The sequence below is a fragment of the Elephas maximus genome, chromosome 17, assembly GCF_024166365.1.
Source record: "Elephas maximus indicus isolate mEleMax1 chromosome 17, mEleMax1 primary haplotype, whole genome shotgun sequence".
NCBI lineage: Eukaryota > Metazoa > Chordata > Mammalia > Proboscidea > Elephantidae > Elephas > Elephas maximus.
The window spans coordinates 18,745,737-18,765,259 of record NC_064835.1 but is presented as its reverse complement, the minus strand read 5'-3'; the positions used below and the strand labels follow the sequence as shown (position 1 = coordinate 18,765,259).

Genomic DNA, 19,523 nt, shown 5'->3' with positions numbered 1-19,523 from the left:
GTTTTAGTATAAGGGCACTGAAAGATCAAAAGAAAGGTGATTAAAAATAATATTCCAAGCAAACACTAACCAACTACAACAACAAAAATGTCTGGCATTGAGATACTATATCACAGAAGCTTTAAACATGATGCATTAATAAATATAAGGGGAACTTTCCACATAATAAAGGTTTCAATTCAAGGTTATCTTCAGCAAGAAGGTTTCAGAATCCTAAATATCTATATGTCCCAATTTCTGGAACTTTTGCAACACACTTGTAAATATTCCATGGGTCAAAAAATCAAAGAGAAATTATAAAATATTTTAAACTGAATGATAGTGACAATTTAACACATTAAAACTTGTGAGATGCAGCTAAATTGGTGCTTATATGGAAATGTATAATTTATATGTACATAGAAGGTAATGAAAATAGAAGATAATGATTTACTCTTCCATTTCAAAACATTAAGAAAAGAGCAGAAAATCATATTAAAAATGCATAAAAAATAAAATAAGTTATCAGAAATATTTTAAATACAAAATTAAAATATAATTCATAAAATCAGCATGGCCCAAAGTTGTTTATTAAATTGATTAACAAAATTGACAAAGTTCTAGTATGAAGTGATCAAGAAAAATGAGAAGAAACACAGATCACTGAGTTCAGCAAACATAAAAAAGCTAAAAAAAAAAAAAAATGAATAACTTAATGTCAATAAATTTGATGATTATTGAAATGGACAAATACCTTGAAATTTCAACTTAGGAAAGCTGAAAATAAAGACAAAAATTTGAATAAATAGTGTCTATTAAAGAAATCTAATCTGTTACTGGAAACCTTACACAAAGAAATAGAGATGGTTGTCTTTTATAAAAATAGCTGCAGTTATCCTAATTAAATGTTAACAATTTTAATCCAATGATACAGGCACACACACACACAGAAAATGAGACTATTTCTGATATTTTAACATACTAAAATCAAACATAATTTTGAAAATTTATGTTTTAAAATATTTACATCTAGAAATTTTATGAAATTAATTTATTATTTTCTAAAATTTGTTCTCTGTATTAATTTGATTTTTCTACTTAATCATGTCTATATTAATTTTATTTTTCTACCTATCATTCAAATAATAGTTGTTTTCTTCCTTTCCTAGTCTTGTCATTTTATTTTTCTTGCCTTATAGAACTTGCTAGCACCTCAGTAGAATGAGGAATGTGTATAGTGGTAGCGATAATATTTGCCTCATTTCCATTATCAGGGGAGTTTTCTAGATGTCAGCAAAAAGCTTGGTGTTTGATATATGTACTTTTTAAGAAAATTCAAAGAAGTTCCCATCTATTCCTAATTGTCTAAGAGATTTTAAAAATTATGATGGTTGTTACTATTTCCTATATTTTAGAGTAAAACCTGTAAGATTCTTGTTGTGCTTTTCTAGGTGTGAAGACCAGTGAAAACATCTGAAAGGAATTGTAGCTTGCTTTAAGGCCCAATATATTAATGCCTTAATATATGTGTAAAAGTCCAATGAGTCCCTAAAAAAAAAAATGTGTTGTTTTGTTACCTGCTTTGATTCAAATTGGTGAACTTTGTTGTTTAGATTTTCTTTATCCATGCTGATTCTTTATTAGATAAAAAAAATGAAGATTATTATTTTATCATAAATGTATTATATTTATTATTGTTATTGGGGAATACTTGGACTGTTCCCCATTTTGGATTGTCATTAATAAAACTTCCATCCACACTTTTGTGTAAGTTTTTGTGTAGACTTTTTTTATATGTTGCATTTCTTTTTTGGTGAATACTGAGAGGAGAATTGTTGGGTTGTAAGTATATGATTAGCTTTTTAAGAAATCACCAAACTGTTTTCAAGGTGGTTGGACAATGTTACATCCCCCACCATCTATGTAATATGTAAGAGTTCCAGTTGCTTCATAACCTACCAAACTTTGATATTGTCAGTATTTTTTTTTTAAAGTCATTCCTTTCTGAGTGTTTATTGATATTTCATTATTGTTTTAATTTTCATTTCCCTGATGCCTAACATTTTTTCATGAACCTATTAAATATTTGTATTTATTCTTCTGTGTTGTATCTATTCAAATTGTTTCCTTATATTTTAATTTGGTTGATTGTCTTCATGTTATTGAGTTGTTATTATTTGTATATTTTGGTTAAAAAACTCTTGTCAGATATATGTGCTCTTTGTGGCTTGCTTATAATTTTTAATGGTGTCTTTGAATAGTATTTTTTAATTTGTATAAAATAAAATTTATACATCTTTATGATTAGTTTTTATGTATGTGTCTGCCCTTTCTACGAAATCTTATGCTAACACTACTCCAATGTATTGAAGATTTTCTTCAGTGTTTTCTCTCAGAAATTTTATAGTTTAGCATTTACGCTTAGATATATGATTTATTTTGAGATTATTTGGTTGAGATGTGAGGTAGAAAATTCAGTTTTTTTATTTTTTAATTTAACTGTAATTCATTTGGAATCTTTCTTCGTGAATATTATCATTTAATCATCTGTTTATTGCTTAAGAGAATAAAGACCACATTTGTAATTCTATATTCTCTATTTTTTTTGCATGTTCTTTTCACTTCCTCCTAGTTAATTTAATATTTTTTAATTAAAAGATCATTGAAATGTTCAACATAGGGAATAGAAACCTGTTATTGTTGTTGTTGCTGTTAGATGCCACCCAGTTGGCTCTGACTCATAGCAACCCTATGTACAACAGAAGGAAACACTGCCTGGTCCCGCACCTTCCTTACAATCGTTGTTATGCTTTAGCCTGTTGTCGCAGCCACTGTGTCGATTCACCTTATTGAGGGTCTTCCCCTTTTCCCTAACGCTCTACTTTACCAAACACGATGTCTTTCTCCAGGGTCTGATCCCTCCTGAAAACATGTTCAAAGTATGTGAGATATGGTCTCTCCATCCTTGCTGCTAAAAAGATTCTGGCTGTACTTCTTACAAGACAGATTTGCTAATTCTTTAGGCAGTCTATAGGATACTGAATATTTTCGCCATACCACAATTTAAAGGCTTCAATTCTTTCTTATTCATAGTCCACCTTTCACATGTATATGAGGCGATTGAAAACACCATGGCTTGGGTCAGGGGTGTCTGAGTCTTCAAGGTTATGTCTTTGCTTTTTAACACTTTAAATTGGTCTTTTGCAGCACATTTGCCCAAGGCTGTGTTGTTTGCTTTCCTGACTGCCGCTTTCATGGGTGTTGATTGTGGATCCAAGTAAAATGAAATCCTTGACAACTTCAGTCTTTTTTCTGTTATCATGATGTTGCCTATTGCTCCAGTGTTGAGGATTTTTTTTTTTTATGCTGAGGTGTAATCCATACTGAAGACTGTAGTCTTTGATCTTTTTCAAATCCTCTTCACTTTCAGCAAGCAAGATTGTGTCATCTGCATAATGCAGGTGGTTAATGAGGTTTCCTCCAAACATGATGCTTTCTTCTTCTTCATATAGTCCAGCTTCTCAGATTATTTGCTCAGCGTATAGATTGAATAGATACGGTGAAAGGATACAACCCTGATACCTAAAAGGTTTTAAATGACCATGAACGTGGTTGAAGTATTTTATATGAGTATTTTATATAAAGTAAATTTAATACACTTAAATAAGGCAAAATAAATACTAAATCAAGACAAATTTTATTAGGTAAATTGACACAGATTTAAAGGATCATATACAGATGAAGGAGACCCCGAAATAATAAATCGTATATGAGGCACCCCTTTGAAAATGAGGACTAACAAAGATGGCCCTCTAATAACCATGCCTTTGTCTCTCCCCTCCAGAAGCTACCCAGAAGGAAATGGCAGCAGGAAATTACTCAACAGTGACTGAGTTCATCCTCGCTGGGCTAACGGACAAGCCAGAGCTACAGTTACCCCTCTTTTTTTTCTTCCTAGGAGTCTATGTGGTCACAGTGGTGGGGAATCTGGGCATGATCACACTGATTGGGCTCAGTTCTCACTTGCATACTCCCATGTACTATTTCCTCAGCAGTTTGTCCTTCATTGATTTCTGCCAGTCCACTGTCATTACTCCCAAAATGCTGGTGAACTTTGTGATAGAGAACACTATCTCCTACCCTGAATGCATGACTCAGCTCTACTTCTTCCTCTTTTTTGCTGTTTCAGAATGTTACATGCTGGCTGCAATGGCATACGACCGCTATGTTGCTATCTGTAGCCCATTACTTTATAAGGTCATTATGTCCCCTCAGGTCTGTTCTTGGCTGATTTTGGGGGTGTATATTGTAGGCCTGGTTTGTGCATCAGTTCATACAGGTTGCATGCTTAGGGTTCATTTCTGCAAATTTGATGTGATCAGCCATTATTTTTGTGACCTTCCTCCTCTCCTAAAACTCTCATGTTCTAGTACTTATGTCAATGAATTATTGATTCTAGGTTTCGGTGCATTTAACATATTTGCCCCAACCCTGACCATTATTGGCTCTTATGTCTTCATCATTGCCAGCATCCTCCACATGCGCTCCACTGAGGGTAAGTCCAAAGCCTCCAGCACATGCAGCTCCCACATTTTGGCTGTTACAATCTTCTATGGTTCTCTAGCATTCATGTACCTGCAGCCATCAAATGTCAGCTCCATGGAAGAAGGGAAGGTGTCTTCTGTGTTTTACACCATCGTTGTGCCTGTGCTGAACCCCCTGATCTATAGTCTGAGAAATAAAGATGTCAATGTTGCCCTAAAGAAGATGCTGGAGAAAAGAACATTTTCATGAGCAGGAATAATGTGAGGATGATTTTTTTAGATCTAACATTTTTGCTTATTACATTGTGTGAGATGTTTTATTTTCAACACTTTTAATAATTTGGTGTTATTTTGTTAATATCATTTCCTATTTCCATTGCATTTCTGTTGCTATTCCACTTGAGATCATCTCTCATGTATATCATTGAGACACACATTAGAGGAAGTAGTAAGGTTACATGAATACTGGGGCCAACCTGCCATCAATACTACCTCCCGCTCTTTTTCCACACAGTTGATTAAAACTCAGTCCTCGACAGTAGTGAAAATACCCTCTTCAAACACTGATTATCTGCCTCTTTTCTCCTATTCTATCAATAATCAACATAAATCATAGCATAATTTATAATAGCTATAATATTTTCTTCTTTATAATATTTAGATTTTTTGCACATCCCTAATCTGGAATACTCTTCTTTCTATTCTCTTCCTTCCTATACTTTCTTTGTTGGACTCATTTCCTCTTTATCTTACTTCAAAAAGCCTTATTAGAGCTTGAAAAACTGAGTTACAAACCAATGCATATGTTGTAATAGTCTCCATCCAATATATCCCATCTTTGCCATTTATTATCCTGCTTTGCAATTGTCTTATTATCGTCCAAATCTGTACTGGACTGTAGTCCTTATAAAGGTACCCTCTGTACATATGTTTCATTGCCACAACTTTAGTACCTAGTACAGTACTTACCACCTAGTAGTTTCCTGATGATTTCCTTAATAATTATGTCTTGATAATTATTCCTTGATCATGTACTTGATAATTATTTATAAAAAAACTAGAACATATCGTACACTGATTTTACCCATTAACCCCACCTAAGAGTTATATATTTTTTTAGTTCAATTCAATTAAGTGTAAGTTTCTAGAGTTCCTCAAGAATTTAAGATAAACTAGTGACATACAGAGCTGTTTGTATACAAAGACTTAGAAATATTGGCCCTGAGCTACTTCTGTTGAAAATTCCAGAAGGGGTATAATATATGACTTTTTAAGCATTAAATTCTGTCAACAATAAGTAAAGTCCTCCAAGCAAGCCTTACTTTTACTTGTTTTTTGAACATGTAGCATAGGGGAATTAAAAGTACTAAATATATTTGAAATTTAATGAGTCAATACATCAAGCCTGCTAGTACTGGTATCTGGAATTCAAACAACCCAGTCTAGACCATCATCAATCCTCATTCCTAATGCAGAAAATAACTTCTCCTATGCTGACAGAAAGGAAATTATTTGCTATGTACACAATGGACTAATTTTATATATAGAATATAATTCTATAAAGTTGTTTGAAATAAGAGAGAGAACATTAGTTAAATACAATAACCTATGTTGCTGAAGCCAAAGAAAACATTTTAATTATTCCTTTTTTTTTTTTTTTTTTTTTGATGTTTAGGTGACTATGAATGTATTCTAGTTTATACAGCCTACTTGATCTATGCACATTTATTCACAGACTCCTAGTTATCCAATATGCAGTTTGTCAAGGTCTCTAGATGGAGGAAATGTAGGTGAATGAATAGGTCATAGCTTGTCTCCTGGAAACTCTAAAAGTGCTTAATATGTCATACTGAAAATGCTTAATATGTCACACTAGAGATACAAAGTAGGTTGGGCCTCCTTGCCTGAGCAAGATCTTAATCAATCATGAACTCTATTTGTCTGAGCCAAGGAAAACTTTAGCGTGAATCATTTCTTCCATTTGTTGTTGAGTTAAATGGTTCATATAAGCTAAACCAGCCTATTGGCTTATTTGATGTTACCAGTGTACCTCAGAATAATCACTGAGGAATTCGTCAGAATCTAAGAAAAAAAAACTCCAAAAGATAGAAGAACTTAAAGTTATTTCCCCAGGTAACTCATTGGACTAAACAAGGAGCACAGTGGGCAAATCCGACCTTCATTGCTAACTCTGTGGTTAAGAATGAGCATGAATCCAATTCCCAAAGTGTGGAAATGACTGCAATCTTTTCCTTCCCACTTCTTTATCTTTATCCCCAGCAGCTCATGTGGCACGCTTTCTCCATCCTTAGCCACCCAGAGGTGTACCAGAGCTGACAGATGGGCATCATCTTTCAGACGAGCTGCCCATGCAGCATTTAAAGAACCCTAGACACCCAGAGCAAGGTCAGAGCTCACACATTAGAAGGACACCTTCTTTTAGATTGCTGAATAGGCACATGCCAGCTCCTGTTGGTTCTCACTGACCCTATGGTTTTGTTAACCCCCTGAAATGACTCACAGAATTCATGGAGAGTGTATGGAATCGACTCAGTGTCAATGGGTTTTGTTTTTTGGTTAATACCACACTTACAGCTACGGATTTACTATAACCAAAAAGAGTATAAACAAAGAGATGGATAGGGCAAGGTGAGGAAGGGGTTACAGTATAGATCTTCAACGTTCCAACAATGGATGTGCTACCCTCTCCTGTGAATAGCCACCAATCAGGAAGCCCCTCTGAGACTTTAGGGCTCTGATCAGCCTTGCCATGTGGCAATGACAGATTACATCATGCCTCATGAGGTTTAGTCAGTGCTGGACTCTCAGAGAGTTCCTCTTAGTCTAGTCAACCTCATTCATTAGCCTCAAACTTTAGTTCAAATGAACGGAAAGCAGAGGTCAAACGACATTCTTTAAGGTGATCCCACACCTCACGCCCATCTTCGAAACTTCAACTAAATTAATTTTCCATATTAACTCTCAATTTTCTCAGAGAAATTGGCTCATTTTCTTCTTACCTGTATCCTTATGTTAATTGTATTGTAATTCAATTTTTTTTAATTCAAGCTCCCCTAGGGAAGATCATACACATTCAAATAGTTATTGACAATTGCAACAGATGCTTTCATGCACTACATCACATCATCTTGTACAAGCTTTCATTTCAGTAGGTCCTACATGTGTTAGTTCTTTGCAACCAAAAACTCAGCTTGCATTGACAGCATCCCACTCCAAATTTATGCCATGATCTTTTTACTTTCACTCCAGAAACTTCCCCATAACTGAAGGTACCCACTTGGCCTGTATGCAATTCGGCTCAGAAATTCAGGGGTGTCCTTGTGCTTGGAGTCAACTCTCACCTGTAGGAACAAGAGTTTCGGTAGAAATGCTCCATCTTCCTGTCTCTCAGAGTGGCCATTTTGGAGGCACTATTCACACTCCTCAGAAGTTTACATTAAATTTAGCTCCATACCCATAATAACATCTCAGTTACACACTCCAATATTGGCTTTTCTTTCTTCCCCTTTTCTCCAAAATTTGTAAAAACTACTTAAAAATAAACATATTAATGGGAGAAGAACATCTCAGAAAAGGAGAGTGAGAAATGTTGCACAACTCAAAGAATGCAATCAATGTCAATGAATCGTACATGTAGAAATGGTTGAGTTGGTGTATGTTTTGCTGTGTATATTCTCAACAACAAAATTTTTAAAATAGTGAAAAAAAAAGATTAAAGCCCCTATTTAACAATAATTTAAAGCATTCCAAAATAAATCTGGTTAAGCAAATTCATTAAAGTTATTGTTTCAAAAAATATATAACATTTAATGAATACTTTGAATTAAAAAACTCAAATATTATTTGTATTTCCAAATAAAAATAATTTAGTTTTTCTGTGGAACTAAATAATTTCTATAATATATGGATAGATGAGCTCAAAAGTCTCAAGATGGAGCTCACTACATGTAGGTAAGCATTTACAGTAAAGCAACTGGGTAACATGAGTCCAAGACAGCATAATTTAAAAATGATCTTTTTCACTCTTTTTGCGTATGTGTATATGTATTTATAAAAACCAAACCCATTGCCGTCGAGTCAATTCAGACTCATAGCAACCCTATGTATTTACACACATGTATATTTATACACACATATATCTAATATATATTTATATTTAATATATACAAAATGTATTAAAAACAAAACAAACAAACAAAACCTTTGCTGTTCAAGTCAATTCTGACTCATAGCAACCCTACAGGGCAGAGTAGAACTGCCTCGCAGAGTTTCCAAGAAGCGGATGGTGGATTTGAACTGCAGACTTACTGGTTAGCAGCCATAGCTCTTAACCACTATACCACCATGGTTTTCAATAGCTATATAGTTATTATTTATAATATAAGAATACATATTACTTTAAACCTAACTTATTTAACACTATATTTTAAGTTACATCCCATACATGACTGTTATGTCTTTTTTCCTTGATTCATGATGCGATCTAAGACCTCTTCCAATTTTTTTGAAAAAAAACTGAAAAATAAAGGAAGTAAGAAGAAATGTGGCAAATAACTAGTTTCTTAATAATTAAATATTCCTTCAGTGATAAAAATTAGAAAACAGAATTTAGAAAAATAAGGACCATAAAAAGTTAAATTCATTCTCCAAATTCTTATGTCATGACTCCTAAAATGAATGCAGATTTAGCTTTTAAATAAAATAAATATATTACCAGTTTTTACACAAAATAAAATAAAACCTATTTATACAAAGATGTAAATGGCTTATTATTTTTAAATTTCTAATTTGATTAACAGTAAGATATAGCTTGTCGGAATGTGCCCTGGTGCTCTAAAGCATGGTAACCAAAATGGGCAAGGAACTTGTAAGAAATGCAGAATCTCAAACCCCACTGAGGCCTGCTGAATCAGAATCTGCATTTTAATAAAATCCCCCCGGTGGTTCCTATGGACAAGTCTTTACCGCTAATTGACAGCTTTAGAATTGGCAGGGAATTTCACCTGAAAGAAAAGGTTCGACAACTGGGGAAGTGTCAACTGTAATTGCTCCTTTTCTCCAGAGCTTGTTTCCTTGAGAAATGGAAATCCTTGGAGATTGTTTGTCCTCCTGTTATTTTTATTTTGTGCCAGGTATATTTAAGCTTTTTTTTTTTTTTTTTTTTTTAAGCTATAGGGTTGCTATGAGTCTGCATTCACTTGACAGCAACAGATTTGGTGTTTTTTGTATCTAAGCCCAGGATCACTGGTGGTGCAGTTGTTAAGATCGTGGCTGCTAACCCACCAGCCTCTCCTAGGGAGAAAGATGTGACAGCCTGCTTCTGTAAAGATTTACAGCCTTGGAAACTCTAAGGGGCAGTTCTACTCTGTTCTGTAGGGTTGCTATGAGTCCGAGCCTATTGGAGGGCAACCGGTTTTGGTTTTTTATTTCCAAGCCCAGAGCAAACCTTCATAGCCCAGCAAGCAGAACTGCTCAGGTGACTGTGAAAGGTGAGGCTGTTTACTACCATGAAGCTGGAGAAGTGCAAACTGAAAATTTGCAGTTGGAGATGCTGACCTGTGATGCAGACCGCCTTCTAATGTGATTCTGGGATGAGGACTGTGCCTTGCACCCTCAGCACTAAAGATATCCAAATGCTCGATACTTAAAGACTACCAACATTCTTGCCATTTTCCTCCAGGTCAAATAGAGCAAGTTGCATATAAATTTGGCTTTGAAGTTTCCAGGCAGAAGAAAGGTGAATGTGTTCACCCCACACTTATGATTTGAAATAGTAGGTGTAGAACAAATCTCCATGGGAATTCAGTCAAACATTACTTTCAATATCTTCATTCATTCATTCATTTATAAAATATTTTTCAACCTATTATGAAGTAGTATGGGTACTCATACTTTATCTTAAGAACAATGAAAGAAATCCTTTCTATGCTGTCTCTGAAAATGCATTATAAAATACTTTATGGTCGAGTATATACAATGATTAGGAATATGTAGCTCATTTATTTTTAAGAATTGAAATTGCCATAATATTTTCCTTATATTGATTATAAGGTGTATCCTCAAATCTTTCAAACACCGTACCTAACGTGTATCTCTCTTCCCTTGAAATTCTCAAGCCAAAAGAATGAACAAATCCGTCTTGGAAGAAGTACAGCCAGAATGCTCCTTAGAAGCAAGGATGGTGAGACTGTGCCTTACATACTTTGGACATGTTGTCAGGAGGGATCAGTCCCTGGAGAAGGACATCATGCTTGGCGAAGTATAGGGTCAGCGGAAAAGAGGAAGACCCTTAACGAGGGGGATTGACACAGTGGCTGCACCAATGGGCTGAAGCATAACAAGGACTGTTGACAGGACTGGGCAGTGTTTAGTTCTGTTGTTCACAGGGTAGCTACGAGTCAGAACAGACTTGACCGCACCTAACAACAACATACCAGAGAATAAAAGAGAAGGAACCTTTTTTAAACCTTTTATGGAGGCAGCAGATTTGATTCTAACTCCTGACAAAAGCATTGCAAGAAATGAAACTTTGAGATTGATCTTTCTTGTGAATGTACATTCAGGTATTTTAACTAGTAATCATTTTTTTCCCGGGAATGCACAGAGAAGAATGAATGTATTTTAGATATCAGCTAATGTTTTAACATTATAAAGTCAAACATAATTTTGTGTAATTGTTTTTTAAAAAACACTCACTTTGCATCTAGAAATCTTATAGAAATGATTTATTAAAGTCTAAGACCTTTGTTCTTTTTTTAAGACCTTTGTTCTATATTATTTTGATTTTCCTATCTACTTGATTATGTCACCTGCAAATAATGTTATTTCGTTCTTTCTGAGCCTTATAATTTTAGTTTCCTTGCCTTACTGAACTTGCTAGTACCTTATGAATAAGAGTAATGATAGTGAGCATCTTTGGCACATTCACATTATTAGGGGAAGGTTTTTCAAATTGCAATGTGAAGTTTTATGTTTGCCATACGTGTTTTTTAAATCAACTTAAGGAAATTTCCATCTATTTTTAGTTTTAGTTCTTTGTTTTAAATTACTAACAGTTGATGCCTTTTTTTTTTTTTTTTTTTGTATTTCAGAAGATACCTTGTAAGATTGATGCAATGGCTTCCTTAAATGTAAAGACCAGTTGCAATATCTGAAAAAATATTGCAACCTGGTTTATAACCAAGCATATATATTAATAATTTTGTAAAGGTTTCATGTGTGCTTGAAAAGACTGTGTTGCGTGCTGTTATATGTCAGTTGATAGATAATTTGTAATCTTGATTTCAGATTTTCTTTATTTTTGTAATTCTTTGAGTTATTTTGATGCAATTTACATACAAGAAAATGAATGCACTCATTTTACGTAGAAAAAAAAAATTGCCATCGAGTCAACTCAGACTTATAGTGGCTCTACAGGACAAAGTAGATCTGCCCTACAGTGTTTCCAAAGAGCAGCCAATGGATTTGAACTGCCGATCTTTTGGTTAGCAGTTGAGCTCTTAACCACTGTGCTACCAGGGCTCCATTTTAGATATATAGTTTACTTAAATAAATTTTGACAAATATACACATCTGTGTAACCACCACCTCAATCAATATATTAAACATTTTTTATCTTTCTAAAAGGTTCTCTTATACCTTTTCCTAGTCAATTCCACGCATTTCACTGTAGTCAACCCCTGAATGTGTACTGTTTTTATCTGACTTCTTCTGCTTAACATAATGTTTTTGAGGTTTGTGTTGTTGTATATATTTGTGATTTATTCTTTTTCTATTGCTGAGTAGTATACTATTGTATGAATATGTTCCAATGCATTTTTCTGTTCATCTCTTGAAAGACATTTGGGTTGTTCCCATTCTGGGGCTGTTATGAATAAAGCTTTATGCACATTTTTGTGCAAGTCTTCACAGATGTTGTTTACATTTCTTGTGGGTGAAGAATGATGAGCACAATTGTTGGTTTAGATTTTAAGTGTACATTTCAATTTGTAAGAAGTTGCTAAACTGTTTTTCAAAGCAGTTTAAACATTACACCAACAAACAGCCACGTATGACAAGAACATTTGCTCCATATCCTTGTCAACATTTTTCATTGTCAGTTTTTTTTTTCCCCTTTCAAATATGGTTGTGTAGTAGTGTGCCATTATGCTCTTAATATTAATTTCCTTGATGAGTAATGACATTGAGCATATTTTTGTACACTTACTGATTATTTGTTTATCTTCTTATGTGAGGAATGTGTTCAAATCATTAGTATTACTTCACTTTGGTTGTCTTTATGTTCTTAATTGTAAATACTTATATCTTTTGGATTAAAAATGGACAGATATATGTGCTCTCTTTGGCTTCCTATTTGTTTTCTTGATTGTGTCTTTTTTAAAAAATAATTTTTGTTGTGCTTGAAGTCAAAGTTTACAAATCAAGTCAGTCTCTCACACCAAAACTCATATACACCTTGCTACACACTCCCAGTTACAGCCTGCTCTCTCCCTCCACTCTCTCTTTTTTTGTCCATTTCACCAGCTTCTAACCCTCTCATCTCCCCTCCAGGCAGGAGATGCCAATAATCACAAGTGTCCACCTGATCCAAGAAGCTCACTCCTCACCAGTATCCCTCTCCAACCCATTGTCCAGTCCAAGCCATGTCTGAAGAGTTGGCTTCAGGAATGGTTCCTGTCCTGGGCCAATAGAAGGTCTGGGGACCATGACCACCAGTGTCCTTCTAGTCTCAGTCAGACCATTAAGTCTGGTCTTATGAGAATTTGGGGTCTGCATCCCACTGCTCTCCTGCTCCCTCAGGGGTTCTCTGTTGTGTTCCCTGTCAGGGTAGTCATCGGTTGTAGCTGGGCACCATCTAGTTCTTCTGGTCTCAGGATGATGTAGTCTCTGGTTTATGTGGCCCTTTCTGTCTCTTGGTGTCCTTGGTGTTCTTCATTCTCCTTTGATCCAGGTGGGTTGAGACCAATTGCTGCATCTTAGATGGCTGCTTGCTAGCGTTTAAGACCCCAGAAGCCACTCTTTAAAGCGGGATGCAGAATGTTTTCTTAATAGATTTTATTATGCCAGTTGACTTAGATGTCCCCTGAAACCATGGTCCCCAGACCCCTGCCTCTGCTACACTGGCCTTCAAAGCATTCAGTTTATTCAGGAAACTTCTTTGCTTTTGGTTTAGTCCAATTGTGCTGACCTCCCCTGTATTGTGTGCTGTATTTCCCTTCACCTAAAGTAGTTCTTATCTACTAATTAGTGAACGCCTCTCTTCCACCCTCCCTCCCTCTCCCCTCTCGTAACCACGAAAGAATGTTTTCTTCTCAGTTTAAACTATTTCTCCAGTTCTTATAATAGTGGTCTTGTACAATATTTGTCCTTTTGCACCTGACTAATTTCACTTAGCATAATAATGCCTTCCAGGTTCCTCCATGTTATGAAATGTTTCACAGAATCCTCACTGTTATTTATCAATGTGTAGTATTCCATGATGTGAATATACCATAATTTATTTATCCATTCATCCGTTGATAGGCACCTTGGTTGCTTCCATCATTTTGCTATTGTAAACAGAGCTGCAGTAAACATGGGTGTGCATATATCTGTTCATGTAAAGGCTCTTATTTCTCTAGGATATATTCCAAGGAGTGGGATTGCTGGATCATATGGTAGTTCTATTTCTAGCTTTTTAAGGAAGTGCCAAATCGATTTTGGATGGTGTCTTCTGAGAAGCAGTTTTTAACTTTGATGAAGTATGATTTAACTCTTTTAATTGTCAGGTTTTTGTTGTGTTCCAGATCTATTTGTTTTGTTTTTTATTTTTATGTGTGTTTGAATTCTTTCAAAGAAATATTAGAGTACTACAAGATCTTAATTTTTTAAATTGTATTCTTTTAAAAGTTTCATAGTTTAGCCTTTAAGCTCAGATCTATGATTCATTTCAAGTTTATTTTGGTGTAGAAGTGAGATAGTAATTTATAGATTTTGTATATTTTATTATTTTTTTAGGATTCACTTTTAATGCATTTGGAATTTTACATTATTGTATATAATATTAAATCAATTGTTTACTGCTTAAAGAGTAGACCAAATTTGTAATTGTATATCCCTTAATTCTATGTCTTTGCTTTTCTCTCCACCTAACCCAGCCTTCTAATTGGTTCATTCCAGTGTAACCCCCTGCTGAGAGTTTGGATTTCTACCCCAGATATACTGAATCACAATTCACATTTAACAAGATCTCCAGGTGATTTTTATGTGTGAATCACCTGGGGATCTTGCTAAAGTATAGATTCTGCTTCAGTATATCTGGGGTGAAAATTCAAATTCTTAGGAGGAGGTTGAACTGGAATGAACTGGTTGGAAGCCATGACCTCAACTGAAAAAAATGAAAGAAGAAAAAGGAAATGAGATATTATGACTGCTATTTCTGTATTTGAAGTGAATCATTATCCCAGATTTTCCATCTAATAGTGTAACAGGTAATAACAAAACACAGTAATGGTAATGCTCACTTTCTGTGTGATAAGTCTGTCAATTTTACTATGACATAGGTAACATTATTATCTATCTTTTACAGATACAGAAGTCAAGACAAAAAGAGGTTATTTACTTGCCCAAGGTCATCAGGTATGAAATGGTTGAGCCAGATTTTGGATATGGGCACCAGGACTTTAAAGCGTGTCTGCTTAACCACTACTTATATCTCCCTCCTCACATGAAGGCAGAGCATTTGGTCCAGGGGCCACAAATCAACCAGCTGTGGGCCAATCCAGCTGGTAGATCTGCACAATGAATTTGTCAGTAGTCTTTTAATAGTAATAGTTTAACAATCTGAATATTCTATACAGAAATACAGATTTCCTAATTATCAAAAAAAAAAATCCATATACATGTCAATAGAGACCAGCTCTATTGTTGTTGTTAGTAGTCATTGAGTTGGTTCTGACTCATAGTGACCTTATGTACAACAGAATGAAACACAGCACCTTCTTCACAATCATTGTTATGCTTGAGCCCATAGTTGCAGCCGCTGTGTTAATCCATCTCCTTGAGGGTCTTCCTCTTTTTCACTGGTCCCTCTACTTTACCAAGCACGATGCCCTTCTTTGGGGACTGATCCCTCCTGATAACATGCCCAAAGTCTGTGAGACATAGTCTTGCCGTCCTTGCTTTTAAGGAGCATTCTGGTCGTACTTCCTCCAAGACAGATTTGTTCCTTCTTTTGGCAGTCCATGGTATATTCAATATTCTCTGTTAAAACCATAATTCAAAGGCATCAATTTTTCTTTGGTCTGCCTTATTCGTTGTCCAGCTTTCTTATGCAGATGAGACAATTTAAAATGCCATGGCCTGGGTAAGGTGCACCTTAATCTTCAAGGTGGTATCTTTGCTTTTTAATACTTTAAAGAGGTTTTTTGAAGCAGATTTGCCCAATGCAACAAGTTGTTTGATTTCTTGACTGCTGCTTCCATGGCTGTTGCTTGTGGATCCAAGTAAAGTGAAGTCCTTGACAACTTCAGTATTTTCTGTTTATCATGATGTTGCTCATTGGCCCAGTTGTGAGGATTTTTGTTTTCTTTATGTTGAGGTGTAATCCATACTAAAGGCTGTTGTCTTTGATCTTCATCAGTAAGTGCTTCAAGTCTTCTTCAATTCTTAGTCCATTTACTTATGTGAAATTTACCTTAATTTTATATTTACTAAGCCTCATTTTCAAAAAATAACAAATGTGTTTCTCCAAGGCCCACAACAACAACAATAGAGACAAAGAAGCCCTGGTGGTATTATGGTTAAGTGCTTGGCTACTGACCTGAAGATTGGCAGTTCAAACCCACCCAAGCATTTCACAAGAGAAATGGCTTGGTGATCTCCTCCTATAAAGACTACAGCCTATATAACCCTATGGGGCAGTTCTACTTGGTTACATGGGGTCTTTATGAGTTGAAAATAATCTCCAAGGCACCTAATCACAACAACAAGAGGTAAAGGGGAACCCAAACCATGAATCATCTATAAGGAGCACCTTAAATGGGGTCTAACAATGAACTCCTTCTAACAACTGTGCTTTTCTCTCTAGAAACTGCCCAGAGGAAAATGGCAGTGGGAAATCACTCCACAGTGACTGAGTTCATCCCCACTGGGCTGAGAGAAAAGCCAGAACTTCAGCTGCCTCTCTTTCTTTTCTTCCTAGGAATCTACGTGATCGCAGTGGTGGGGAACATGGGCATGGCCACACTCTTTGAGCTTACTTCTCGCCTGCACACTCCCATGTACTATTTCCTCAGCAGTTTGTCCTTCATTTATCTCTGCCATTCCAGTGTCATTATCCCCAAAATGCTGGTGAGCTTTGAGACAGAATAATACCATCTCATGCCCTGAATGCATAACTCAGCTCTATTTCTTCCTTATTTTTGCTATTGCAGAGGGTCATAAGCTGGCTGCAAAGACATATGACCACTATGTTGCTATCTATAGTCCCTTGCTTTATAATGTCATTATGTCCCCCCAGGCCTGTTTCTATCTGATTTTTGGGGTGTATATTATAGGCCTGGTTTGTGCATCAGTTCATACAGGCTGCATATTTAGGTTTCATTTCAGTAAATTTGATGTAATCAACCATTACTTTTGCTATCTTCTTTTTCTCTTAAACCTCTTGTGCTCTAGTACCTATGTTAATGAATTACTGCTTCTAATCCTTAGTACATTTAATATTCTTGCCCCTAGACTGACCATCCTTGGCTCTTACATCTTCATCATTGCCAGCATCCTCTGCTTTTGCTCCACTGAGGGCAGGTCCAAAGTATTCAGCATATGCACCTCCCATATTTTGACTGCTTCAATCTTCTATGGTTCTGCAGCATTCATGAACCTGCAGCCATCAAGTGTCATCTCCATGCACCAAGAGCAAGTGTCCTCCTTGTTTTACACCATGGCTGTGCCTATGCTGAACCTCGCTGATCTATAGCCTGAGGAATAAGAATGTCAGTGTTGTCCTGAAGAAAATGCTAGTGAAAATCACACTGTTGTGACAAGAAATGGTGTGAAGATTGTTTTGTTAGGTCTAAGTCTTTAGCTATTACCTTGCATGAATTGATGTTTCGTAGTTGTTCATGCGTCAACGTTTTTCCTCATTGGATAGTGTTTACTGACAACATCTCTTACTTTCATAATTTCAAAAGCCTTTTTGATGCTGCTTTTCCCTCTGAGGTTTTCTCTCATTTAGATCATTGAGACAATCATTAGAAGATGACACAGAGGCAGTGACCCACCTGTGGCATGCAGCATGCCAATAGGAATTGGAGATATAATTTAATGCGGGCACCTTTCCAAAACAAACCTATCAGGGCTCTCTTAACGATCACACAGGGAAGTTATAATTGTGCTTGCAAGCCTTATAAAACAGAAATAAAGGGACAAAAAGGCAAAAGGTTACAAAACTAATACATCCAGGATTCATGACAGAATAGAATGCCCAGCCTACACAATGAGGCTCCAACTCAGGTCCGCTGAGCTTCACACATTTCAAAAGGGAACTACATTGACACTAAACTCATTAGAACAAGAATAACACCTTGCAAATCAGGTCCAGGGGCATAAAAACTGGCTGGCAAACTATGTATGCCAATGGTAATGAAATTAATCTGTCCTCTGTCATTGTTATAGGCCTATCGTCGTCTCACCCTGGGGATTATTTTCAATAGATCTGTTTCTCCTGAAGCTTACCCTTTTCCCTCTTTCACTTTCCACTTTCTATATACATTATCACGCATAAGGACTTACACATGAACAGTTTAATCTTAGAAAATTAAAGAATTCTAGAGATATGTAGGTCTATATATTAATATATAACAAAATTGAGCATATTTCTGACTGAGGAAAAACATAGTGATATAGTGGAAAGAGGGAGAACAGGAAAACAAGAAATCTATAATCTTTCTCCACCTCCACCACAAGTTTGCTGTATGAACTCAGAAAATGGAGGAGGGCAGGCCAAGAGGTAAGTTGCTGGGCAGGGTAGGCTTATGAGAATGACCGGGGCCCATACCCAAAGTCCACTAGATATGGAATGTGAGGTACATTTACAAGAGCAGGGATGTCCTTATTTTGCTAACAAAATACAAATGTAAGCCCGGCTTGCCCAGGGATTCTCAGTGTAGACTAATCACATGTGACATTCACTTCTTTAACACCTTGAATGGATCCCTGTTGTCCACAGCTTCTATTAAGGTTAAAACCTTTTCATTTTTACCTAGTTTTTCATTTACGTTATGAAATTCAACCTAACTGTCTAGTTGTTTTCCACCAACTCCTGTTCCTCTTCCTCATGATGGTTTCAAGTTGTTCACTTCTGCTGGTGGATAAGCATTTCCTCTCAGATTTTTGGCATTTATTCATCCTTTTATTTCTTTTGTTCCATGATGGATTTTGTTTATTTTTAAAGGCTTGGCTCTTATGTACCCTTTTCTGCAAAACTTTCCTAGAGTCCCCCAAGCAGAATTCATAGCTCACTACCTTTTGTGCTTCTTGCATCTGAGTTAATGTCATGGTGGAAAGGTTAAGAGATGGTTCATTGAAGTCGCCTGCCTGGACTCTAATCGTGTCTCTGCCTTTTCCTAAATGTATAACATTCAAGAAGTTATTTAACCTTTCCATGCCTCAGTTTCCTCATATGTTAAATGAAAATGATATTAATATCTACCAGCTAGTATAGTTTTTTGTTTTTTTTTTTAGTATAGTTGCGAGAATCAAATGAGTTAATAAATACATGTATTTCAATCAGTGCCTGGCACAGAGTATTTGCAGTTGCCACCACTACCTTTTATTATGAATGATTCTATATTTACCTGGTTCCATCATGTTTTGTAAAACTACTGCAGATCAACAACCATGGTTAAATGATCACTATAGACCTAACATTGAGAATTATGCCTGAAAAAAAGTAGACAACCAATAAACTGGCTGATTTCATCAGGATGGGTTGTTTCTAGA

General features: G+C 35.7%; 1 protein-coding gene and 1 pseudogene across 1 annotated transcript; both read left to right on the top strand.

The window, feature by feature from the left end:
- Nucleotides 1–3,840: 3,840 nt before the first annotated feature.
- LOC126060657 (olfactory receptor 8G1-like) lies at nt 3,841–4,773 on the top strand. The gene has a single exon (XM_049856893.1). The coding sequence runs from the start codon at nt 3,841–3,843 to the stop codon at nt 4,771–4,773; it is 933 nt and encodes a 310-aa protein (XP_049712850.1).
- An 11,855-nt stretch (nt 4,774–16,628) lies between these two features.
- On the top strand, nt 16,629–17,607 carry LOC126061024 (olfactory receptor 8G1-like; annotated as a pseudogene).
- The last annotated feature ends 1,916 nt before the right edge of the window (nt 17,608–19,523 follow it).